Source organism: Micropterus dolomieu, linkage group LG04 (genome assembly GCF_021292245.1).
Source record: "Micropterus dolomieu isolate WLL.071019.BEF.003 ecotype Adirondacks linkage group LG04, ASM2129224v1, whole genome shotgun sequence".
NCBI classification, from domain to species: Eukaryota; Metazoa; Chordata; class Actinopteri; order Centrarchiformes; family Centrarchidae; genus Micropterus; species Micropterus dolomieu.
In genome coordinates, this window is record NC_060153.1 from 5,352,671 (window position 1) to 5,380,186 (window position 27,516).

At 41.0% G+C, this 27,516-nt stretch overlaps 1 protein-coding gene and 2 long non-coding RNA genes across 3 annotated transcripts; 2 read left to right on the forward strand and 1 right to left on the reverse strand.

Annotated features, from left to right (window-relative positions):
- Window positions 1–420: 420 nt before the first annotated feature.
- On the forward strand, window positions 421–9,142 carry LOC123969555 (thrombospondin-1-like). Its single transcript, XM_046047064.1, has 22 exons — window positions 421–596; window positions 691–777; window positions 1,101–1,660; window positions 1,795–1,873; window positions 2,031–2,120; window positions 2,225–2,334; window positions 2,676–2,801; window positions 3,221–3,317; window positions 3,440–3,613; window positions 3,708–3,884; window positions 3,979–4,152; window positions 4,247–4,527; window positions 4,611–4,829; window positions 4,935–5,042; window positions 5,484–5,643; window positions 5,755–5,873; window positions 6,289–6,523; window positions 6,691–6,918; window positions 7,010–7,281; window positions 7,376–7,473; window positions 7,578–7,717; window positions 7,813–9,142. The coding sequence occupies exons 2-22, from the start codon at window positions 714–716 to the stop codon at window positions 7,818–7,820; spliced, it is 3,519 nt and encodes a 1,172-aa protein (XP_045903020.1). The 5' UTR covers window positions 421–596; window positions 691–713; the 3' UTR covers window positions 7,821–9,142.
- Window positions 9,143–9,616: 474 nt separating this feature from the next.
- LOC123970103 lies at window positions 9,617–22,159 on the reverse strand. The gene is made up of 2 exons (XR_006824875.1): window positions 21,048–22,159; window positions 9,617–11,566 (listed from the first exon to the last, which is right to left on the reverse strand). It is a non-coding gene; the product is annotated as an uncharacterized LOC123970103 (long non-coding RNA).
- Window positions 19,462–25,002, forward strand: LOC123970104. Its single transcript, XR_006824876.1, has 4 exons — window positions 19,462–21,273; window positions 21,467–24,171; window positions 24,291–24,424; window positions 24,622–25,002. It is a non-coding gene; the product is annotated as an uncharacterized LOC123970104 (long non-coding RNA).
- Window positions 25,003–27,516: the final 2,514 nt, after the last annotated feature.

Below are 27,516 nucleotides of genomic sequence, written 5' to 3' on the forward strand. Positions count from 1 at the left end.
ACTTTTAAATCTACTCAACTAACTGGTTTTGCAATTCCAATCTACCAAATTAATTGGCATAGGCTACTTGTTTTTAAACGCATTAAAAAATAAATCAACATATATATTTATTTTTGTAGAAAAGGACTGTTTAATAAACTAAGAGTATTTGACGAACAATTAAACTTTTATTTGACCGGAAACGACCAAGTCTTGGCTCGGGTGCGTGTATGAAATATTTGTCCGGTGATGGAAATTCAGCTAAGGAATGCATTTTTCCCCTCTGTGTGTGCGTCTCGGATATTACTCTGACTGGCTGTGAGGTAAGAAAACAAGTCCGTCCTTCTCTCCTGTAGCCACCCCATTGGTCCGGACGGGACCTCAGGAATGTCCTCAAACTGTTTAAATAGCACTTGTATCGGCAGGATAAGTCAGAAGAATAAGTCTAAGCATCGCAATAAAACCCGGAGAGAAGCTCATAGACACTTTGTAACTGTCTACCCAAAACGAGCTTCTGCAAGAGCTAAAGGAAGAGAAACAGGATACATATTCGGGGAAGCGAGGACTTTTTTCTTCTTTTTTATCTAGTTTTTCAAAGGGCTTTTTCTCTTTAAAAGGTTTGTAAACTCTTTGTAATATTTACCATTATTTATTAAGACCAAGGTACCTATATGTGTCCCGTAACGGCGTGTCTGTCATTCTTGGTTGCAGTAGGGAGCACTTGAGATTTCGAGATGATGCTGTGTGGCATCATTATGCTGTTGATGCTTTGGAGCTGTGAAGGCGCAAGACTGGCAGGTAAGAATGGAAAATGTTCTATAATTGTCTTTTTACCTGTAAAAACTTTAATAGCCGCTTCATAGTTAGAGTAGTCACTAATATAGTGACTTTAACTGTAGCACTCAAATAGTGAGCTTATCATGTATCACTGTATTATTTTTATAATATTCAAGACAGTTTTATTCTTAAAATGTTTCATGTTTTTAGTTATAATGTTACAGGTCGTGTGTATAGTGCTAGTAAATATATCATATCACTTATTTTTTAGTTTTTATGCAATTTCATGCACACTGTCATGAGAGAAAAAAACTGAACAATGCTTTTCTTTTCTTTGACATCAGAGAGTCGGGAAGATAACAGTGTGTATGACTTATTTGATCTGGCCCGGGTAAACAAGAGACACCACGGAGTGAGTTTGGTCAAAGGTGAAGACCCCTACAGCCCTGCATACAAGGTCCTGAACCCAGACCTGATCCCCCCTGTCCCCGACAGCTCCCTCAGGGACCTCCTCGACTCCATTCAGGCTGAGAGGGGCTTCCTCCTCCTGGTCAACCTGAAGCAGTTTAAGAAAACCAGGGGCAGCCTTTTGACCATCGAGAAGAATGACGGATCAGGGCCTGTTTTCGAGATTATTTCCAACGGGAAGGCGAATACTCTGGATGTGGTCTACTCCACCATGGACCAGCAGCAGGTCGTGTCCATCGAGGAAGCAGACTTGGCCACTGGACACTGGAAGAACATCACACTGTTCGTCCAGGATGACAGAGTGCAGCTTTACGTCGGCTGTGAGGAAATCAGTGCATCAGAGATGGATTTCCCAATCCATAAAGTGCTGTCCCAGGAGGTGGCAGATATTGCCAGGCTCAGGATTGGAAAGGGAGCTGTAAAGGACAGATTCATGGTAAGCTCAACAGTATTTTAGCTCAGATGGAATCTCAATTACTGTCTTATAATGAAAAATAATATTTAGTGCACTATAATTTGTGCTCACAGAATAACCGATTATTTTAATAAATATAATTTATTGTCCCTCAGGGAGTGCTTCAAAATGTACGCTTTGTCTTTGGGACCACTCTTGATGCCATACTAAGAAATAAGGGTTGCCAGAGTGGAGGTGAGTCTGAAAATATAGATCAAATATATAAATTTTCCTTAAATAAGTGGACCTTATTGATCTGCAAATATGAAAGCATGTATAAGAATAGAAATGAACTACCACATTGTGCTCCAGCAAACAGAAATTAATTTCCTCTCCTCTTTCACCCCTGCAGCTAGCTTAACAGATGTCATGACCTTGGACAACCCAGTCAATGGCTCCAGCCCTGCCATTAGGACTGATTACACCGGCCACAAAGCCAAAGGTGAGACCTCTCCTCCACAAAGAGACAAGTTTGTGTTCTATTGGTGATCTGTAAACGTTTAGAGAGGTGAAGTAATTTATTGGACTCCTCTCCCCTCTATTCAGATCTGCAGTCTGTCTGCGGCTTCTCTTGTGAAGACATCGCCAGCATGTTTAAGGAGCTCAAGGGACTCGGTGTGGTTGTTAAAAAGCTGTCGAATGAGCTCCGCAAAGTGGTAAGCTCCTCCTGACGCCATCAGGGTCTGCTCTTTGTCATCATTCACTCCCTCTTTTCCTCTCCTCTCCATCTTTCCCTCTGCTTTCAGTTAATGCATTCCCAGTACGTTGCCACTTGTCGCTGTAATGGCAGTCCCTGGCCAAGTCCTTAATGATACCCATGTGAATACACAAATATGTTTGGCTGTCCGTTGTATTCGCACTGCTTCGCTAGAGTCAAGCAATGTCTTAATCACGGTGTCGGTTGGTGATTCATTTGTATTGGAACTTTGGCAAAGTGGAAGTTTTCCGTCCTCCATCCTAAGCAAACCCCCAATCTCCCTCTCTCTTTTCCCCCCAGTCTGAGGACAACACGCTGCTGAAGAATCAAATGAACATCCATAGTGGAATTTGCTTCCATAACGGCATTGTGTACAAGGACAAAGATGAGTGGACTGTGGATGGCTGCACCGAGTGCACCTGCCAGGTAAGTGTCATCACACCTGCTGGAATGCAACCTTTAAACCAGCCATGAACTAAGCTGAGGAAAGACAATGCTGTGTTTCCTGTCTCCCTGATGTAATGAAGTGATAATGGTGTTTATGTTAGCGCCTCCATTGCTTCTGTCTGAAAGCCATCAACACTTCTTTTCAACTATCAACAAAGCAGCATCAAGTGAAATTTGTTCATATATTGTGTAATTAGTCAGGCGTTAGTGGCAGAGGATTACGTTTTCTATCACCACAGCAGGAGTGTCATGTCCCTGATAAAGATCACTCTATGGTGAAATCGAGCAATTAGGCTTGGAAGAGTACCAGTAACCAGTCAGCCAGTCAGCCAGTCAGCTCACTCATTATTCTACTTACTACTAATATTAATACTAATTTCGATTGTTCCTCTATCCAGAACTCTGCTACTGTGTGTCGCAAAATCTCCTGCCCTCTGATCCCATGCACAAACGCCACAGTGCCCGACGGAGAGTGCTGCCCTCGCTGTGGAACACGTAAGCTCCTTTTTAAATCTGCTGCACATTTGACAACTTTTCATTTTATTTTCTTTGTTTCTTTCTTGATATCTTTTTCCCCAAGGTAACAATCCCCATAATTTATGTCTTCTCCCCTACAGCGAGCGACTATGCAGAAGATGGTTGGTCCCCCTGGTCTGAATGGACCCATTGTTCGGTGACTTGCGGTCGGGGCATCCAGCAGCGCGGACGCTCCTGTGACCGCATCAATAGCAACTGTGAAGGCACCTCTGTCCAGACCCGTGATTGCTACCCCCAGGAATGTGACAAACGCTGTAAGTCACTCATTATTCTTAACACAGCCATTGTGATGATAAATATTCTCAGTTTGAGAGCATGATGAATTAATTTTGTATGTGTTACTCACAGTCAAACAGGATGGTGGTTGGAGCCACTGGTCTCCCTGGTCTTCGTGCTCTGTGACCTGTGGTGAGGGGGTCATCACGCGGATACGCCTCTGCAACTCCCCCACACCCCAGATGGGTGGCAGGGACTGCCAGGGAGAAGGACGTCAAACTGAAATTTGCCAAAAGTCACCATGTCCTAGTGAGTTGCATTTCAGTAGCAATTATATACAGTATGTTAGGACTGGATGAATTCAGGGCAACATATTAAATGTTGTTTTTATGATACTTTTTAGTCAATGGAGGTTGGGGACCTTGGTCACCGTGGGACACCTGCACAGTTACCTGTGGTGGGGGAATCCAGAACCGCAAGCGTCTCTGCTCTGACCCTGTCCCCAAATATGGAGGGAAGGACTGCGTTGGTGATGCTACTATGTCTCAAGTGTGCAACAAACAGGACTGCCCAATTAGTAAGAATTTAAGATTTAACACATTTCAGAAATAAGTCATTACTCACAACAGATTACTTTCAAAGTTATTCTCTAAAATTGTTTTTCTCTACAGATGGTTGTCTCTCCAACCCATGCTTCGCCGGCACAAAGTGCACCAGCTTCCCTGATGGCTCTTTCAGGTGTGGCAAGTGTCCACTTGGCTACACTGGGAACGGCATCACTTGCAAAGACATTGATGAGTGTGCAGAGGTCCCAGATGCTTGCCATACACATAATGGAGTCCACCGTTGTGAGAACACTGAGCCCGGTTACAACTGTCTTCCCTGCCCCTCACGTTTCTCTGGTCCTCAGCCCTTTGGAAGAGGAGTGGAACAGGCAACTGCTAAAAAACAGGTTTGAGTTATTACTGACTCGCTGTGCTTGTAGCTAGTAGGCTAGCTGCTTGCCTTTTTTTAATTCTCTGTAATTTTCTTTAGGTTTGCAAACCCCGTAACCCTTGCCAAGATGGTAGCCACGACTGCCATAAAAATGCAAACTGCATCTACTTGGGCGTTTTCTCTGAGTCCATGTTCCGCTGCGAGTGCAAGCCAGGGTATGCCGGGAATGGCCGTATTTGCGGAGAGGACAGTGACCTGGACGGATGGCCCAACAGTGACCTGCTGTGTGTGGAGAACGCCACCTACCACTGCAAGAAGGTATCCAGACCCCACATGAACAGAAATACAAAAGGCCATTATAACCCATCTGCACTCTATTATTGTGATGATTATCTCCTTAACCCCCCTTTTGTTCCTTTATAGGATAACTGCCCCAGCCTTCCTAACTCTGGCCAGGAAGATCATGATAAAGATGGCCTGGGTGATGAATGTGACCATGATGATGACAATGATGGTATCCCCGATGATAGGGTGAGTCATCACAGCAGGGTTTTTTTTAGCTCCACACTGTGCTTTTCTCAGAGACCAGACATAGCAATCAGCAGTAGCCATCTTTCCTTTGGGCAATAGGAATGTAAAGGCTATGTCTATGTTTGTGTGCTTTCACCAGAGAATGGAAAGCAAGAAGCATAGGAATAGTATAATATAATTTCAGCATAAAGCCAGGATTGAGGACAAAGTGGCTTGTAGCCCATAATTCTTATTGTAGATTTGGAAAGTTGGGCAAGAAAAATGCTGTGGTAAAAAATGACCAGCTAGCAGTGGAATATTACATTCCAGCAGAAGCTAGAGAAAAAAAAAACAAGACTTGAAAACCAAAGTTTTGTTCCTATAAATATCATTTATTTGAGTAATGTATTTGACCCAGTTTAGTGATTTAATTGTGCTTTTAATATTTCCCTATAAATTTAGGACAACTGCCCAAGAGTTTACAACCCTGCCCAGTATGACGCAGACAGAGATGACGTTGGCGACCGATGTGACAACTGTGTGTTTGAGGCTAACACTGACCAAACTGACACTGACAACAATGGAGAGGGTGATGCCTGCGCTATTGACATTGATGGTGATGGTAAGAGGATCTGTCCAAATTCCATCCAAATTATCTTTAATGCCTTTTCTTAGCCTTAAAAGGCATCTTCACAGTCCTAAAGACTAAGATAAGCATGTTTCCACTCAACAGGCATTCTGAACGAGGACGACAATTGTCCATATGTTTACAACGCTGACCAGAGAGACACTGACAGGGACGGGGTGGGAGACCATTGTGACAACTGCCCTCTGGAGCACAACCCTGATCAGGTAACGTGAGATCTCATCTTTTCATTACAAGCCATCCTGAGTTTGACCTGTCATGGAACTATGTAGGAGTTCCCTCAAGGCCACAATTTGCACCTGCTTTAATGAAAGAGAGGAATGTGACAGCTTGAGAAAAGAATGCAGCTCTCCCCTCTCTTCTCTTCTCTGTCAAACTTTGGAACAAATCTAAATGGGTAATTTTGCTGAGGTGCAAGGACACTGGACACTTGTCTAAAAGGACATTGCTTGCATACCTGAAAACAAGGGGTACATTTAAATCATGTCCGGAGAAACACCTCTCATATTGAGGCTGGTGAAAAACAGTGAAAGGAGTTATTTGAAGTGAGGACAAGAGTCTTATAGTGTGAGAGTGGGGCTTTGGGAAATCTCATCATAAAGGAATTCTGTTTTCCTACAGATCGACTCTGACTCAGATCTCATAGGAGACAAGTGCGACAACAACCAGGACATTGACGAGGACGGTCACCAGAACAATTTGGACAACTGCCCCTATATATCCAACTCCAACCAGGCAGACCACGACAAGGATGGCAAGGGTGACGCCTGCGACCATGATGATGACAATGACGGCATTCCTGATGACAAAGACAACTGTAGGCTGGCCTTTAACCCTGACCAGGTGGACTCTGATGGTGAGTCTCTCAACATTGTTTCATATGTGGTCTTTTGAAACATTGGTGCCTTTTACCAGACAAATACAGAGTGCCTCAGTAAATTGGATATCCTTGGGGTCTAGTTTTGCAGCATTTTGTCCATAGTTTCTATCTTTGTGACTTTCATGTCCATATTTTCCTTTCAGGTGATGGCCGTGGTGATGTGTGCAAAGATGACTTTGACCAAGACAATGTCTTGGACATCTATGACGTGTGTCCAGAGAACTTTGCCATCAGTGAAACAGACTTCCGCAGATTTCAAATGGTTCCTCTGGACCCCAAGGGTACCTCCCAGATTGACCCCAACTGGGTGGTCCGGCATCAGGGCAAGGAATTGGTGCAGACTGTCAACTGTGATCCTGGCATTGCTGTTGGTACGCAATATACTGAGAGACATCTTGCTGCAAGTACATGAACACAAAGTGGTCGTGGACCGATTCTTAACCAAATCTTATGTTAATTCAGGTTACGATGAGTTCAGCGCAGTGGACTTCAGTGGAACATTCTTCATCAACACGGACAGAGATGACGACTATGCTGGATTTGTGTTTGGCTACCAGTCCAGTTCACGCTTCTACACAGTGATGTGGAAACAGATTACACAGACCTACTGGTCCCACACACCCACAAGAGCTCAAGGCTACTCTGGCCTGTCAATCAAAGTGGTCAACTCCACCACCGGGCCTGGTGAGCATCTGAGGAACGCCCTGTGGCACACCGGAGACACCGCAGGACAGGTGAGAATAGATTAATTGACTCAGGGCTCGAGACATATTTTAACACAATATTGACTCTTTTCTCATTTTAACCATTGCAATTCATCCTTTTCAGGTGCGCACTCTGTGGCACGACCCCAAGAACATTGGCTGGAAGGACTTCACTGCCTACAGATGGCATCTGACCCACAGACCCAAGACTGGACTTATTAGGTGAGTTCAAAGCTTCAAAAGCATAGCCTTACATTCAATTACAGATCTGCACGATTTAAATTAAAATGGCAATGAGCTCATGTGATCAAATGTGATTGTTTTAGAGTGGTCATGTATGAAGGAAAGAGAATCATGGCAGATTCTGGAAACATCTATGACAAGACGTATGCTGGTGGGCGACTAGGGTTGTACGTCTTCTCTCAAGAGATGGTTTACTTCTCTGACCTCAAATACGAATGCAGAGGTAAGAACGAGTGATGGGTAAATATTTTACATTTAAATGGTTTCCCCACCATAGACTTTATTTATAACATGTTTTCTTTCTTTAATTTCTTTCAGATACATAATTGGACCACACACTCTTCCAGACAGAATCAGTATGAATATATAATATGAGACCTGGATCGATATCTCTTTTTCTTTTGAGAAATGCACATTGGAGGAATGACGAGCAAGTGAGCTAACATGAGGTAAACTGACCTCAGGACTTTAAGCCAAATGAAAGTTCAATGACGATTCTGCACCACTGCACCAAACTCAAATTGTGAGCGCAGCTCTGCTCTGAAGAAATTGGCCCTCTCACTTTGTTGCTCTGCTCTGCATTGAAAGGGGAGGCGCACATTTTATTGCTTTGCACACCTGAACTGTTGTCGATATTCCTCTCTGGATGAGGGACCATGTTTTTAATTTAAAATATATATATTTTTGAGCATTAATATACATCTGCTGTGGACTCAAAAATACTTTTATTAGTGTGAAGAAAGCAGTGGGAGAACTTTCTTGGGCCGGGTTAAATACAACCCTTGAAGGAACTGTTGAGGGACCATGGACAGTATGGACTGACTGTTACTATCAAAGAGAGTGAATGTTGTTTGCGTGTTTGTGCATGTGTGCCACCCAAAAAGCATTGTTATGAAGTTATGACTGCGTAAATTGTTTATTATTATTTGTTTACTTTTAATGGACCCTCACCCCACTTTCATGCAAGACCTGTATATACTTAGGGCTGGCCTAAAACATTCGTCTTCTCAGGAAAGAGCACTAGAAGAAACGAAGAGAGCACAAAATTCAGGACAGCACAGGGCCACAAAGCAGGCACACTGAATACTGCTTTGGGACAGTAATTAATAGCAAATATTTTGTTAATATCTATAATTTTTTACAGTGAGGGCTAGTCTATTTCCTGTCATGGGTAAACCATTGTTAGTATGGCTATTTTTATTTACATATTCATCATAAAGGCTTTAATTCTCGCTCACCTCTGCAACTTTCCATCTTACAATGTTGTCAGCAACCCCATCCAATTATCTGAAATCAATATCCACTATAGCATTACATTTGAAAAAAGTAAAAGATAGGCATCATCACTAACAGTATCTCTAAATATTCTGCTTCTGCACAGTGTGCATGACTGGTGTGCATGAGCTTATGTGTACATTTCTGACAAAATCAAAGGAAACCCTTTATGTACAAATATTACCTCATTAATTCTTTTTGTATTGAGGCCAGCGATACACAAGAATCACTTGTCTTAGCAACAGAGTATAAATTGGTTGGCTTCTTTTTTTTATCCAAGACTTTAGTATCATTTATATGCTGTATATAAGATATTTTTGTAGCGAAAGAAGCCCAAACAGGAACGTAAAGGATTAAAGAAATGTTGTCTTGACGATGTTGAGCTATATGTATTTCCTGTGTATTTTTTGATAAATTATTATGTTTGTTTTATGTCGAGGTTATTTCATTTGTGTAGATATCTGCTATTTAAATAATTTATCTGGAAGCGTGTCCTCATATGGAAGCGTTTCTGTCTGTATAAACTTATTTGCACACTGACATGAGGATGTCTTTGTTATTTTGTTTTTTGTATGTGTCTTTTTAAAATTTTAGTGAAGCTTTTCTATAAACTTTGTACTATAGTTTCTACCCAATGTGCTGTTTATACTCCTACATGGTATTGTGTAATGTCAAGTGAACAATAAACACTTCAGGAAAAAAAGTATCTTTGTCACTTGGTGTCTTTTTGGACAAAGAAAGTTAGTCAGTTGAATGGCTAAAGACCTAAAATTCTGTGATTTCTGGACATCATATCTCCTTTGATTGAGGTCTTCTCTCTAGAACAGCAAAGGGAGCCGAGCCATGCTGTGTCAAGCGACTGGAATTTATTAGTTGAGTCTAGTGAAGCCTTGGAGAAAGGGAGTATCCTTGAGAGTCAACAGCAGGAAAACTCAATATGAAGTATAACCCACTTAAACAGCATATCCATACAGATCTGATAACACATTACACAGGCACCTCCTTACACATTCAAATGACAACACTGCATGTGAGAAGTACACATAAGGACGTTTGCATTCTGTGATAAATTCACTCTCTTTGGGCAAATGAACTTACCTTATGGCTGTGGTCCACTCTTGTCAGTAAGAATGTGCATTGAAATTCTATAGTTCAATAAAACTTGTCAAAGTAGATGAGGTATCCCTAGACTAGGTCTGTAGCTTGCGGACTGTTACGCTGTAAGACCCTGCACCCGTATATCATCAGCAAACAGAAATCAGTCTGCTAATTGAGATCTTTCACAGGGCCAGAAAGAGCTGTAATCTAAGGCACCAGTGAGAGTCCTGCCAGAAAAACCAGACAGTCTCAGTATGCTGCAGGTCTCTTTACATTAGAAGTGACCTCATTCTTACCACACTGACCTCACTGTTTCCATTACCCCAAACGTGTGGTATATCTTCCCTACTAAAAACATATTGTCTCAATTACATATATGGTATTTGTCAGATGGACTAAATGCTACATATACTGCATTTGTAGCTATGAAATTATTATAAGTTTTGAAAAAGGCTAATCTAGTGCGCTCAGTCAGTGTTTGCATGTGCTTTTTTGGACGTGTGCTGAGCTGTCTGATAACATTCCCCGACGTATAGTTCTGCAGGTTCATTGGAGTTTGACCTTGGAGGCTCACCTGGCCGACGAGTTTTCAGTCCAGAGGAATGTGAGATAATTCCTGCCCTTTAAACGGGGTCAGAATGTGTGGGTGAGGTGAAGAGTGAGACGAACAAGCCTGTGGGTGTCCAGAGCCAGAGAGAGGAAAGGTGGGACCTCTGGGCTGAGGTCAACCAGGTGCAGACTGGCTACTCACACTGTGCAAGCGGGACCAAACAGGCAACATCTCTACAAACAAACCAAAGTATAGTAAAAAATAATTCTCAAATCTGACCATCTTTTGCCAATGGAATCTTGTATTTTAAAATGAAAATTAAGCTGGAAGGAGGTCCAGCTCCAAACAGGGCCCAATTTCAGAATCAAAGAAATCCTGGGAGCTGAACTAGATCTGACTATCACCCCTGTGGAGCACACATCATCCCTGTATCCTCATTAACAGCCACTTTGGATGCTTGACCACACATTTACTAATATTAACAGAGACATTTCATGGTAGAAGGCTTAAAGTTCATACAATATAGTGTTCAGACTTGACCCCACAGACACGGTGCTATCAGCTGAGTGTTTATGTGCGCAATAGAACATTCTGCGGCCACCGTACCCAGTTATTAGATTTAATGACACCAATTTTCTGTTCTCATCTATGATACTTAGGTTAATACAAAGGGTGGCCCTGCTGCTCTGTTTCCTCATGCAGAGCCATAAACACAAATTTAAAAAATGGGACATAATCCAGCCACATGTTGAAAACATGGAGACCAATTAGGACAAAAATAACAGTTCTCATTCTCAGTTTACCAATTAACCAAAAGTTAGGTTTTCCTTTACAGACACACTGTGAAACATGTTCAAAATCAGTTTATGTTACTATATATAAGACAGGTTAGTTAAGTCAATTTAATAAGTTTAGAATCATTCGTTTTTCTCTTACAACTCCCAAATAGTCTGAAAGTGACATCCAAGCAATAATGCATCTTTTGATAGCCGTTATGACAGCAGGGCGTCAGATGGATTAGGCCCATCCGAGTCTTTTTTAGGGTCTCGTGGTGTCATTCGTTTCAAGATCCTGGATCCAGCTCTCTGTCAGCTCACATTCATCCAGCAGACCAAGTAACTGCTCCTCAGTAAGGTCTGGTGACTCATTCTGCAGAAAGACACGGACATAATGTATGTGTGATTTAGAAAATGTATATATGATTTCAGACTGTATGGTTAAATGTATATAAAACCAAAGTCAAGAATATGCACAGATTTGCATTCATGTGTGCACACAGACAACCAATCGGATAGTAGACTACTGGCAGTATCGAGGTCACATGTGGCTATTATTACAGTAGTGACGAAAGAATATTTTTCAGCTTAACTGCTGATATCTTCCTAACATCCTCCCTAAATTTGTTGGCATTACGAACATCCTTTACTGCACTTCAAGACTTCAAACTCAGTTCTTGACAAATCCAGACAGCGTGTTGCACTAATGCATGACCTGTGATAGCAGTGGCACTTCATAATAATATACTTCATGGCTGTGGTTGTCCCCTGTGTCTAGTTGGAAGCTGTCCGGGAAAAAACACTTCCAGTTGGAAAAATTTGCTGTTTTTCTACTGATAAGTCAGACTCCTCACAGGCAGCCTTCCGGGAGTGAATGTGAGTTCAAGGAGAGAAGCCAACCTTCTTAAACTAGGTTATAAGGAAAAGGTTTCAAAAAATGCCAATAGCTATTCATGGGAGTGATGTGTTATCTGGCAACTGCAACCGTAATTTCTGACTTCAAATTATTTGGCTATGTAAACTTTCAGTTCCTTTATCGTAATAAAGTAAGACATGGCTAATTTACCTATGCACGAGTGTTCATGGACATTTGCCATGTCTTGGTGTGAGAATGCTGTACTTTGTTTAGTCAGCTGCAACTCTACATTCAATTTGTTCCAGTAATATCAACTCATTACCTTTCATGACATGAGCATTATTCCAAAAATGTGTCCAGGAAAACCAGACCTTAAATCTCTGGGTTGAATAGAACTCATTGTCATCATTCCCTGACCATGTGCACTCATGTTTCTAGCTGTCATGCCACACTGAACAGAATGTCCCTGGCCTTTAAGAACGATACTGACCCAGTTATTCTGTCCTTGATTCTGATGTAAGTCATAACGATGAAAAATTAACAATTAATTTATCTTTAATAAAGAAATAATTTAATGGTACTGCTTGATTGCTTATAGTTTATTACTATCTACCATTTACCATGTTTTTGTATTACTGTATATTGTCTGCTACATAGCAGAAGTGAGCTACAAACTAAATGTAATTGTAATAGTTTTTCTGGCTATTTGGGGGCAGCGAAACAAGCTGTAAACACATCATTCACATATTATCACTTAATAAAGTTAATATTTTTTTAATTATTTTTTCAAATTGCTAGCAAACAATTGTATATCCTGCAGACCTGGTGCAACATTATCATTCATTTAGAGTGATTTCTGAGTCCACTCGATGAATGTAAGTCCAATATTCACTTTCATTTTAGCCTTCACTAACTCCTGAGGGAACTATCTGGCTATTTAGCTGCTAAATGCTCCACTATGTTCACTAGCTAACCACTAACTCTGTGTGCTGGTTGTTTGTGGCTGGGCAGTAGGTTACAGAGTGTTTATCAGAGCCTGCTAAGGTAAGTGAACTGGCAAGAATGGCAACATTACATGACAATTATTCATTTAGCTGTCGCTTTTATCCAACTTACAATTGCTTTTCTTGTCAGAGGTCGCACATCTCTGGAGCAACTAGGGGTAAAGTGTCTTGCTCAGGGACACATTGGTGCACATGTCACAGTGGGGAGTTGAACACTGGTCTCTCACACCAAAGGCATGCATCTTGTGCACTGCACCATCACAAGGCAAGGAATGAGTTTGCAAGCTTTATCTTTTTTTAAAAGCAAGGCAAGATATGAAATGTTGATCGCCAGGTTAGTTGGCTGAACTAATATATAGCATCCAGACATTATAGTAGTACTCATCTAATCCTTGGCAAAAAACACAAACAAGCAATTATATTATAATATTTCCCTAAATGTTTGCAACTTTGCTTTGAGAACCACAGATACAAAGCTCAGTCCGGTCTCAAATTAAAAAATTCATATATTCCTATATATTACACCTATATTACCTGTATTAAAATTTTGGTACATAAAGCTTGCACAACTGTGTGACCCATCTCGGGCCTGAGACAGAAAGAATATTATGTCAGTGCAGCTGTCTTCACATCTTCCCCACATCCCGCTGAGTCACTCGAGACAAAATCACATTCCTCCCCAAACACTCTTCATCGATCATCTGTATTCCCCTCTGAAACTGTCCAGCCCCTCGCCAGGACTCAGTTGCTGATATACATCTCTACCAGACAAATCTGCTCATGTTCAAAGTTCCTCAATTACCCAGACATGTCAAATCATGTCCTACCAAAGGACAGGAGACCCCAGGCACCATGGACACATTCCAGCCTCACTGCCCCCCTGCAGGACTGCATGTTTTGTCCTTTGACATGCATGTAGCAAGTCACGGCCCTATGGACTTGACCTTCACCTCTAAATGGTGAAGGAAGATAATTAAAAGGCCATGTGTTTGCTATGTGTTTATTTTTGCACGTAATCGTATGGATAAACTAGTGACACACTTGGTAGAAATTATGGATAGACTTACTTCCCTTCCATGTTTATTCCACTGTATGTTTTAATACTTGTACGACACCCCACTCAGAGAAGAAAAAATATTTGCTTGAAATGGCAACTGTATCATAAACTTGCACAAACATAAGTGAGCCATTATTGCTACTTGAGATGTATGGCATGAAAAAAAAAACACTGGCCAATTACTGGCATGTCAGTGTTTGAGTGTTCATGAATGGGGCAATAAAAAAGTGCCCCACTGGCTGGAGCATTAATGGCCAGAAATGCTTTTAACCAGTACCAGCCGGTTGGAAGAGAGCAAGAAATTAGAGTTTTCTACAGAGAGGAGAGAAAAGTGATGGAAGAAAGAAATCAAAGCTTTGTGACTTTTTAAAAGTGGTTGACCTCAGGTGCCCTCAATAGTAGGAAGGCCAAGGGTGTCTGTGGGTGACTGATAAGTGTTTTCCTGCCTGTCTTTCCACATAGCCAGTTAAACAAAAGTGTCACAGCCACTTCTGCTCTTTACAGTGCAGGGCTTCAACTGCCCGAGACACACAACACTCACAGTAAACAGCAGAGTAAAGAGCTGCTAATACAGGAAAGCTTTGCAAATAAAACACATACTGTATGTTTCATTGAGGTGGTTCCGGAGAGTACCCTTCTTCCATCGGGTTACTACCGAGACAGGAAAAACAATGTTTGGCCTGGCTTGAAGTTTGTCAACGAAGCATTATTATGAGACTGAATAGAGCAGGAGAAGATAAAACCTCTGTCAGAACTGGACAAGCTTATGTTTTTAGGCTGCCATGAGTGGCTTTTGTGCAAGCATCCATTGAACAAATTAGTAGGTTTGTAATGACCATTTCTTGGTTGTGCAGCTGTGCGCGCTGCTACACTACAGGCTGGTTTTGGAGTTACTCCCACATATACATCTTGGCATAAACATGTGAAATACAAGCTGGAGGTGGAGAATCTATAGACTCACTTAACACTGACAATTCCTAATGGGTGGGTGGATTTGAGCTTCATGGAAAGACAGCACACTAACACCTTTGTTATACTAACACTGACTAACACTTTTAAGAAACGGAACAATGAACAGAAGAAGAAACACACGTATTCATTAGGATGACATGCTTTGCAAACACTGTGTTCTATATTATATATTCTGTTGCATCCAAACACTGCTGCATTTTCAGAGATGACTGCCTGCTTCCCTTCAGAGAGTTGCTGTTTACATTTAAATTGGTTTGTGTCAGAACAACAATGCATTAACAAGGAAATGGCTTTGGTGTGGCTGGTCATGAACCCAAAACGTTATTAGATAATTATCTGTTAGATTCCAAGAATGACAGATCCCACAAATGATAAGAACATTTTTTGCCCAGAGGACATTGTTTTCCCTTCATTCCTCCCTAAGTGTAAGATATGCATCTCATCACTGAAGTCAGACCGTCTTGGAAAAGACACAGTCAGGTAAGGCATATCCAGATATTATCTGAGATGCCTGTTTTATCTTATGGTGTTTATTTTAGTCATATAAAGTTGTTGTTTATTCTAGTCTCTTGTTTATAGGAAATCTGTTTTGCCTACTTGTGATTTCCATTTCCATTTTCATTTGTATTTGTGTCTTGCATTGTCCTCATTTATTTTATCTTTACAGTGGTGTTACGTGCCCTTTTTTCACCCTGTGTTTATCTTTGTACTTTTGATTGATAAGTGCTATATAAATATAGCTATAAGTTATTATTATTATTATAAATCCTCAAGCCCGATAAGTCTGGTGGTCATTGTCAGAATGCCAGCATCACTGCTCCAAACATCTCCCACTGTGCTGTTGCTCTCTCACCTGCTCTCCAGATCGGGTGGGCTCATTGTATCTGTCTGGGTCTGGTCTGTAGCCACACAAAGCCATGTGCAGAGAAAGTAAGTGTAAGAGAAAACCTCTGTCACATTCCTTTTTAGCAACTCTTTAAGAAGAAGAAGATACTTTGTCACATACACGTTGTGAAATTCATTCTCTGCATTTAACCCATCTCTCAAGGGAGCAGTAGGGACCCACTCCAACCAGGGTTTGAACCCGCGTCCTTGTTGCTGCGAGGCCACAGTGCTACCCACTGGACCACCACGCTACCCTGCATTCACTGTCATTTGTCGCTTCACTCCTCATCCTTGTGATTTTCAAAAGCACCAAAGGTGATGGTGAGTTTAGTGTGTTGTTTGCCCTCCAGACAAGGGAGTCCAGTTCCTCTCCCAACAAAAAATGTGCGTGGGTGAACCCCTAAACTTTGGTAAAATTCCATGGTTCTTGTCACTGTCCTGTATCAGTTTCCCACCTGGAGAAGAATCTGACAAAGCCAGAACTGTTCAGCCCTCCAGTTATCTGCCCTGTAAGGGACCACCACCTCTGTACAGCTCACTGTTGGCTCCTGTGCACACAAGGGGCAGGACCGGTTTTCCACAAGTGTGGGCTGCTCAGCTTTCAAGGTCACTGACTTCACTCACATACCTCAGCTTTATCGGCACAGACCCAGGGGCCAGTTCTCCACTAATAGGGAGGAGTATCATTACACTCTATCTGCTCCCATTCAGATGTTGAGACCAACTCACGAGCAAGTACACAGATGACATCATGCTATGAATGCATCGACGTTTGAAGAAAAAAACAAGTTTGACAAATGTCAGATAATGTGGATAATACAGATAATAGTTTGCCCTGGGGACTTCATAATGTGGGGGGAAAACGTCTTGTCTCAGCACGCTGCACAGGGCTATGACATAGCACACCACCAAGGATGACAGCGTCTCTCCTAACAATACCGGCTGTAAAATATTTAAATATAGTTTACACTTTCTTACAAAAAAAGTGAGGATAATAATTTTATTTCAGTTCAACTTTAAACATTTGAAACTAATCTAATTTAAACTGAACTTTGTATTTAACAAGAGCAGTTTTCGGTGGTGCAGTAAAGACACCAGTGCATGGAGAGTATTTTACAACCAAAACCATCTACTATATGGTCATGAGTGGGAGCACCACTTCTTTTCTGCCACTCATAGAAGCAGTGACACAGGACAAGTGGAGACCATTGTGGAGAACCCTTTTTGTCAAACTGTCTCTATTTCAGGAGATCATAAAGTGGCCAACAAGAGCAGACAGCTTGACAAGCCAAAAGGCTAACAGCCAGTAGCCATGGATGGAATGAAGTAGAGGGTGAAGAGGGTGAGAGAAGCTGAGAGCGAGACAATCCTTTTTCTCCATGGCTCCTCTTTTCTGGCAAACCTGTCTGTGGAAAAAGAGTTGGGCAAACAGCAGAGTTGGCAGAACAGTGAGGCTCAACAAAGCCTGACCAGCAAACAGATGAGTAGTACTCTCTTTGTGTTCAAAAAGGACCATACCTACCTCTGCTCCTTTTTCAATTCTCAATTCAAGTTTTATTCTGATCTTTTTAATATAACAGTTATTGTAATTGTATACTTTTTGTGGTTTTAATGTAGCTGTTATCATCCAATAATGGCATAATAGACACAAATGAAAGCTTATTACCATACCATTTGCACATTACCATACCACCTTGTATACTGTATATAATGAACTGTGTGTGTGTGTGTATATATATATATATATATATATATATGTATATATAATCTTAAATATTTATATATATATAAAATCTTAAATATTTATATTCATGTTCTGTGTGTGGGGGGACTATGACTTTGTTTTCATTGTCCATCCCTGTGTTAAAGAATGACAAATAAATCTACCTTGAACCTTGACCTTAACCTGATTAGAGCATCCTGCCTTACTGTAAAAGATGGGATTGTCCTTCCTTTTGCAGTTGATCCAGGAATGCAGCCAAATGAGGTCTGCAGGAATCAGTTGTTGAGTATCTCAGATTTAGCTCTAATAGTTTAAAATAACCCCGCTGAACTTGTGTTATCTTTTCTTTCCGGAAATGTTATTTGCATCTATGTATCATTAACAGAGAACAATGTCAGTTATACGAATGAAACCTTTTTGTAAGGGAAAGGCCAAGACCTTTCTGCACAGGCAAACAGTTTTAGCAGCTAACAAAAGAAACTGGAAAGCCAAAGGTGAAAGGAGGGATTGGAAATGAGACGAATTTCACTGGAAATGGAGGGTAGTTTGGATTGCGAGAAAGGAGAAATTACAGGTCTCAGATCTGAATCCAACACAGCAGCTTTTGTTTGAATAAATCACTGCAAAAAAGTAAATCAGATCTCTAGACAAACACTTGAATTCTTAACATTACACTGGAATCAATCAAACTAAAGTAGAGCAGAGAATCTGTAGTCACTGCTACATTTTCCATATATATATACTATTGTCCAATAGTTGTCACACTCCAGCAGCAGGCCAGACTAAACACAGAGTGGCATACATCACATCCTGGTAGTCCAGTTGCCCTTCATTTTAACCCTCGTTGGATAACTATGACCTGGATGACTGAGAATCTTCATAGACATCCTGGTAGTGTTTTATTGCTCTTCAGTAAAACATATTATTTCAAATATATTCCTGAAACAAATTCATGGACAGTCAACCTCTTACACCAGCTTTCCTCTCTGAAATTCAGGATTCATTTTCTAACTCTTGTCATAATTGACTGTAAGAAGACACTACTACAGGTTTGACAGACAAAGAAACAAATAGCATTACCTGGACCACAGTATCACATCTTATACTGTATATACACATTTTTGAATTTTTGGTTGCTCATTACTTTTAAAATACATTTTATTAATTACTTACAAGGTAATTTGTGGTAGGGCTCCAGAATATATTTATACCCAACAAGGCCCCTAAGATCAGCTGATCAAAACCTTTTAGTTGTTCTACTGACCGAACTGAAACCCAGGGTGACCTTGAGTTTTCAGTCACGGCCTCTTGGTGTTGGAACAGCCTTCGCCTCTGTGTGAGATCTGCTGACTCCACTGCAGCTTTCATGTGCTCCCTTAAAACTCACTTTTACAAGATTGCCTACACTTAAAAATGTTTTCCTTTTCCATCATCGCATCACCTTCATATTATTATATATATTTTAACTGTGTTTTCGTTGTTGTGTTTTTGTTAATTTCAGAGAGTTTGTTCTTTTATTGACATTTTATATGCTTTATATGAGATCATCTCTTATATTTGCATCTTATTTCTTTACATATGTAGTTATTGCCTTAAATTTCACCTATATGAGCTTACGTCTTTTATCCATATTTTACTTATTCAGATATGAACTTATGTCATTTTGTACTTCCATCTGTTTATGTATAGGCTCACTGCTGCTTGATGTATGTGCTCTCATGTTTCTAATTTTTGTATGTCAGTGGGGGTTGAGTGGGTGGTGTTTGCTTATATGGGTTTCTGATTAAAATTTTTTTTCAGTAAATCTTTTAATTTGGAAAACACTTTGTGCTTAAGCTTGAAAAGTGCTGTAGAAATAAAAGTATTATTATTGTTTGGAGGAATAATTTCGTTATCTAAAATATTCACAAACTGATATCTTCTTAGTTGTCACATACTTATATCTGTTTTATTTATCTTCAAATGCCAGAGAACTATGCACAAAGTCCTCAGAGTTGCTACATACTTCAGGTGCAAAAAGACTGTGAGAGGACATTTGAGTTACGGACGATATACAAATCAACTTTATGAGCTGTGTGAAACTTTTGAAGAATGCCCTCCCAGACAAATTCCGTACAAATGAATCTTTTCTAACCACAAAACAGGGCTGGTGTCACTAATAATATACAGAGGGAGTGTGCTGTTTACACAGCAGTCGCTCGCTTGGTTCAGTCATTTAGTGAAAGTATATAAAATGCAGCGACACACAGCTAAATGTAAAGAGCGTCTCGCTACACAAGTAGTTAAGAGACTAGCAGTTTTGATGTTTCGTGATCATAATGAAAGCACTGTTTCCCTCAAACGGAAAGAAAATTCCAATTGTGTCTCCTTAATTAGGCAAATAATAGGTTTGGGTTGCATGGCATGGTGCCTTGTTTGAAGTAAGGGTGTGGCTCCCACTTAATGATTTTATTACCTCACTGTTTGTGAGCAAGAGGGACATCTTTTATGTTTAAACTTTTATGTTTATACATCATGTGGTGGTTCAGCAGTGTGAGAACCGATGTGCTGGTAAAGAATTAGAACAACACATTTGAATTTTTTCTTCTATCAACAGCAGCGCTGTGAAGAAGCAAACACGTAGTTTCTTGTGCAAGCACAGAGAGAAGCTACCCAGTCGAACACTGACAAAGTCAAACCACTAAATTTAATTCAAATGTTTTCCTTTCACACAAAATTTAGAGTCATAAATGTCAGAGAAAGTAGAAATCAGCGCTAGCCACCTTTGTTCTTGGAACATTCTTGTGTTGTGCCTTTAGCTACGCCGGTTAGGGAAAGAGTGGCAGTTCTGTGGTTGTAACTCTACAGAGACTCCTAAAACCAGACAGAGCTCAATGGTTTCTAGGGAACACCGTAGAGTGTGGACATCGAATTGCAGCGAGGAATGCTAGAAAGCAATAAAACAACATGGAGGACAAAAGGCTATCAGTGGAGTAAACGACCATCCAGCCCTCAGATCAAATCTGTGCAAAGCAAAGAAAGATATTTAACTGCTCACTGAAAAGAAACGCAAATCAAAATATAAATTTTACACAAAGTGTAAAGTGAGTGTGTTAGTGATACAAAGAGAGGGAAGGAGAATGGAGGAAATGGAGGAAAAAATATGGGCCTGCAGAGAAAATAATGCATGTGATTTCATCATCCTCTTGCGAGAATGACTGAGAATGAGCTGTGTGCATTCTTGTCACACACGTGTCTACAGATAGAAGCACTGAGGAGCGTTATAATGCACAGACAGTGTGCGGATTTAAGGACTTGTGTGAATTGGAGCATGTGTTTTGTTGTGTGTGTGAATGAACACTGCTGCTTTGAACTCACAGTCATTTCTTGGCCCTGGCCCAGGATCTCCAGCTGCTGTTGGATCACTTGGAGCCGCCTCTCCTGCCCTCTCCTCTCCTTTATATCCTGCAGGACCTTCTCTCCTGGCTGCGGGTCCCCATCGCACTTCCAGCCAACCTCTGAGCCATGGCCCTGATACACAACAGACACGACTGGTTCTCACGGGGGGAGCTAACAACTCATCTCACATTTGGACGTGCTTGGGGTACTCTCCTAGAGCTGCACTCACAGCATATGGCTGTCACTGTGAAACGTTTAAATAGGGATCAAAATCATATAACAGTTCATCACACATTCACTCAAATTCAAAATTCACTCAAGACTCTTGAGTTACAGTATGCTTACATGCTTATCTGTTAAAATGTCATTGTAGTATGCTTCTTTCTTGCTTTTTACAGACAGCACGGAGTAAAATCAGGTACTCACTATAAGACCTGATGAAGCCCAAAACCTCAGCCAAAGTCTACATGGGGTCCAACATAAATCACACATTTATAAGATCCACGTGAACTGGGTCGACCACAAGCTGCATCCAAAGCCAACTTTGAAAATGGGTCAGGATGAAATGGGAGAGTCATGCCTGGAGGACCATCCACAGATAAGTGACAGGCTTGTATTTCTTAGTGAATGGATCTTTTTTATTCGGTACGATATGATCAAAGTAAAGACATCAGATTCAAATGACACATTTAGAGGTCATTTAATATTTACACAGGTCACAAGTCTGTCACATACTGCGCTGATACTGAAATGCTACGCTTTAGCTTCTGCAGACGTAGTGGGACGACCCCACAGTGGTCAAATGACTGGGATTCCCTAACAGTCAGTCGGAAGAAGTCTCTTGGACGAGAGGCGAAATATCTTCAAGTAACTTCAACAAAGTCCAGTTGCCTTTGACTTGAACTATCCTTGGATGACCACTAAGTGCTGAAAAGCTAGCAGTTGTGGCAAATCTCTAAAAATAGGTGCAAATGTTTAATATCCTTCCTCACCCAACCCACAATGTATTTCTTGACTTCTTTTAAGTAAGGATGGATACATACAACAGAATAAACAACACTGTTGAGACTGACCAGCGAATGACCTGTGGTACAGTCATATTGTGACCTCCACAAATACACGGCTACTCTATAGAAGCAGCAACTAGGTAAAAAAAAACTGAGGGACTGTTGGGACTGAAAGGATGTTGCCAACCGCAGGGCTGTTTTGGAGTGTCAGTCCAGCGCCATGTGGTTGAAATCTCCATCTCTCTTGGTTAGTCTGGATGCCAGGCAGGCGTATGCATGATCTAATAATGCTGAAATTGATGGATATTTCATAAAATGTCGACATCTCAATAGGGACTTGCATACAGCGAAATGGTAGGTTACTGGAGACGGCTGGATCCAGCAAATTGTGAACTGAAAGTCTGAGTTACTAAATCTATTATGACACATTTATGATAGGATGTAATCTTAGTTAAACCCAGGGTAGGAGGGGAGTTCAGTTAAGCTGAGCCAGTGTGTTGAGAAGAAGAATGAATGCTTCTGCCCTTATTAATAAGCAAAACAGACATGCCTACTCGACTAATATCACTTATTGCATTTAGACAGATTTTAGGCAACTGCATTAAACCAGCGTGGCTTAACTTCAAAATTTTAATCTTGGCAAAAACAAGAGTCCTCTAAGATTTTTCCAAAGTGTGTGTGGCCTCACCTACCAGTGCCCTTTGTCTCCCTATAGGGAAATAATGACAGCTTCTATCTGAAGCGTCTTGGCTCGTGGTCGTTATAGAGCCCTACAGTTAAGACTCCCTCCTCCAGACTACAAAAGCCAGGACCACGACAGGATCAGACTCCTGTCATGCACCAGTGTGAGAAACACAGCATTCAAAACCAGGAAAAATAAAAATTAAAGTCTAGCTTTACCACCATCCTCACACCACTAAATGCATGTTTCTAAAACGGCCCAAATCTCTGGGAGAAACAGTTTATTTAATTTGGAAACGATAGCTGCATACATTTCAAGAACTATAGACTGCAAACTTTAGAATTATCTGCAGGGCTTAGCAGTGATAAAGCTATCACTGACCAAAGTTTGAATGAATTTGGCATGTATGTCACATATTTTCTTAGTAAACCAATTTTCTGTGGCTAAATTAACACCCTATGAATTCTGGTGGATGTAAGGGGAAAGTCCACAGTCTCCTTGTATAAACTCTACTGATTTGACCCTAATTACAGCAAAGATAGATGGTCCACAAATTACACTCAACTCTTTTGGTATATTTAAACAGGAGTGGTTTCAGCAGTTCTCTGCTAGCATGCTGCTCATGTGACGCCTCCTGTGTAGACACAGTGTTACATTAAAAGTTTGTCACAAGTGAGTTTCACTGTTACAATTAAGTCTCAATGGAAAGCTCTTCAATATGCTAATTATAATCTTCAGATTGAACAGACAAAATCAGCAAAAACATATTTTTTGAAAACAAGACTCATGCAAGAGTCTCTAAGAGGCTGTATTTAGGCCTTGCACTACATTCAGCTAACTGCTAACATCAGTATGTTAACATACTTATGATGACGATGCTGAAATGCTAATCTACTTTAGCCTTCTTGCATGCTATCACTTGTTAATTAGCCCTAAACATATCAGAGGATGATGGGAATATCATTTCTTTTGCCAGTATTTGGTCATAAACCAACACATATTTTGACTTAAAGGCAGGGTAGGCAAGTTCCTAAAACACTTTTTGTCATATTTGTTGAAACTGTCTATATACACTAATATATATTAAAAAGTTAGGTGGTCTGAAAAAGAGCGTATAAAAATAGGCTGTCTGTAGTCCTCTCAGGGCTGCAGTAAACACAGCCACTCGTTTCTTTTGGACCGAATGCAATGATTGGCTGGGTGACTGTCACTCTCCCTCGCTGCCATGGCTACCAGACCTGCTGCTACAGGAGCTGCCCACATGCGCGCACCCGGTCACCTCTCAGACCTGACGAGCGAAGCGGTCAGACCGGAGGTAATGTCTTATCTCTGTGGCTTTTCAACGATGGTGACAACTGAGGCATCTCAAGAGGTTGAAAAGTTACACCGTGGTCGCTTTATTTCTGCTGGACAGGTAATCTGGCTTTTATCATTTTGATAATTTGTTACTTTCATCGCTAGCCAACATAGCTACCTACTTAGCATACAGCTAAGTAAAAATTACTATATGTTTTATTTCTACTGTGCCCTCAGGTCACCTGCAGATTTAGAGTCTTTCGTAGCCCTGTACTTCTCACCAGTATACGCTGATCGGACCATCCTGGATGGTCTGGATTACACCACCGTGTCCACAGTCCAGCCAGGAGAAAAGCTGATGACACAATTCAGTATGTTGCATTTTTATTACTCCTATGCATTTTACTCAATATGAGCGATGAGTCAAAAAATTAAACTGTATGATGAATAAAAATAGATGGTGCGGATTTATTGTTTTGATTGCATTTTATGTGGAAATGCTATTAAGAGAACAATGTCAGGTGTTACAAACTTTTTACTAAACTGACACTCCTTTCTGTGTTATCAGGTACAGCAAGGTGTACAACAAAAAGTCCAGGAAGTGGAGCTTGCACTCATTGAAGGTGGAGGACTACAGTTACATCGGAGACCTACAGAGTGCCATCCTCCTCCTCTAACGGTTGTTTACTACTGAGGAGCTGTCTAGAATCAGAACCACGAGAACCTGATGATTCCCGTAAACATGGGGTTCAGTCAGGTGTCCCTGCGCCAACTGTACTGCTAGATACAGCAAAACGTACAACAAAAAATAATATGGTTGGTTTTAAAATGTGGTAATCATGTCAGAGAGGTGATTGTGATATATTAAATCATCTCCACAGTAACGATACAATGCTAGTAAAGTCTGAGCTGTCTTCATAATCAGTCAAGATACTTCTGGACTTGTCTTTCTTCCTGTATATACTTATTTTTAATAATGTTAAATAATTATCTATTTGTGATATAGGTTGTGGTTTTAGTAGTATATAATAAAAGTGTTATACCACATTTGGAGCCATAAATGTAGTTGTTTGATTGTTTATGCTGCAAGTGTAAAGAAAAGGCATTTATCATTTTCAATGTTTTATTTAAAAAAGAATGAAAATATCCAGAACAGGGAAATATATCCTTTGTATTTTCTCTACCCTCCTGGGAATAAAACAATGTACAGGTATTCATCCACACAGTGGATGGAATTATTTGTGTGTCAGTTAGTGACATTACATCTTACATGCTGCTAGAATTAAACCTCTGTATTGTCCTGGTGGATCAGGATAACAGTTGCATTTCTTCCAGAAACTCCAACTCAGTATCATGACTCTGTGAGCCCATCCTAGTGCTCCACATTGCCATACTACAAACTGTCTTTATGCTGTCTGACTGAACTGTCTGTTACTCCGTCCTGGGTCTGGAAGATCAGCCATGTGTGGTGCATGGAAACACAGTAGTCTCGAAGTTGTCCAGAGTCCTCAGATTCTGGCCTGTAAAGGAATATATAGTTGTTAGAACCCCAAATTGGAAAGATTGGTGTAATAGGACAGAACATTCATCCACATAATTATATATTTTTATTGAAGAGAAGTTTGTTGTTCCCTAACAGGACTTCTGTGTCCACATTACACACCACATCAATGTACATGACACAGATAAGCCGATGGCTGAGGCAGAGCTGTAGTAAGTTGTGGTGTAAGCAGTAAAAAATATTAAAAAAGTAATAACAATAGTGATGGATTACATTTTATAGCACTTTATTTTTGACACCAAAAGGGCTTAGGAGGAAACACCAGAGAAACTTTGAGACAAGTACACTGGGGAATAATATAATAGTATTAAAATATGTATATATATATATATATATATATATATATATATATATATATATATATACACACACACACACACACTAGAGCTGACCCCGAATAGTCGAGAAGAAAACAATGCTTCGATGGGCGGAGCCTGATTTGACTGTCAATCTCACAGTCGAAGCATCGCAGTGAACGTCAGATTTTACATAGAACTACCAGTTTTCTCCTAATAAGTTAATATACAGCCTATTACAATATACATTTCAACATTTAATGCTGTAACTCAATACGTAAAAAGAATAAAACTTTCAATAAATGTTTTTGAAGTGCGTGAATAAATCCAAAATTGTAACCCTAACCCAGGGTCGTCAGTGCGCATGTGTAAAAGCATTTAACAGAGTACTTGTACTCCTGTTGTACTTAAACACAGGACAAGAATCGTGGGGCAAATAAGAGTTTGCAGCAGTGAGGTAATACTTTACTCTATCTTTCCTACTCTTGAGGTGCTATTTCTTTGCACTTTTACTGAGCAATCCACTAGAATCTGAAGGCCTGCTGAGCGAGATCAAACAACTGGGTGTGTGTCCCACCCACTGAAACCAAGCTTTTGTCTTGTTGGCGATCTCAACTGGGTGCAATCATTCTTAATGCCCAACACCTGTGTGCAATTAGACTCACAGTACTTCAGTGAAACCTACCACTGAAGCGTCAGCGTTAGCGTCTGCTCCTTGGGTAAAGACCAGTGAGTCTACCTGTGCAAGTCCACTGAGCAAGGCCGCCTACACGAGAAGCTTTTTCCCTTTCTGAGGCACACCTACTCACCTAAAGCTGCCAGCTACAACAACACTCAGACCATGTGCTACTACACTATTCCTATTGTCTCCGGTCCACGCAAGAGGTATCATGCCATCAGGCACAGAAACCAGGCACTTCTCAAGCCTTTAAAACAGGCACCACCCACATCTGTTTACTTGTCTGTTGGGTCATGGAACTGCCAGTCGGCAGTCAACAAAGCTGACTTCATCACTGCTTATGCTAACACATTATCTCTCGGGCTACTGGCGCTCACTGAGACCTGGATCCACCAATTACTCTTCACCCACACCCCCCGGCCGTTTGGGAGGGAGGGTGGGACTGGGTTCTTAATTTCCAACAAATGGAAATTCACACAGCTGCTACCCCCGAATCAATATGCCTCCTTCGAATACCATGCTGTCTTTGTGTCTGCTCTGGTAAAGGTCTCTGTGATTGTCATATACCGTCCACCAGGACAAATGGGTAACTGTGGAGGAGCTAGACACACTGCTGTCTTCAATCCCAGAGCATGACTGTCCCCTACTTGTCCTCGGTGACATGAACATTCACTTAGACAATTCAAACTCAGCAGACTTCCTGTCTCTGATTCAGTCCTTTGATCTAACACGGGTTCTCAGCCCCCCAACCCACATAGTTGGCAAGGTGCTTGACCTCGTTCTTTTCCGAAACTGTGCCACAGAGTGCCTAACAGTCACACCTCTACATGTGTCTGACCACTATTTCATTCAGTTCACGGTATGCCTACAGGAAAAGCCCATTCTTCCAACACCATTGGTTTCACACCGCCGCAACCTGTCTCCCGC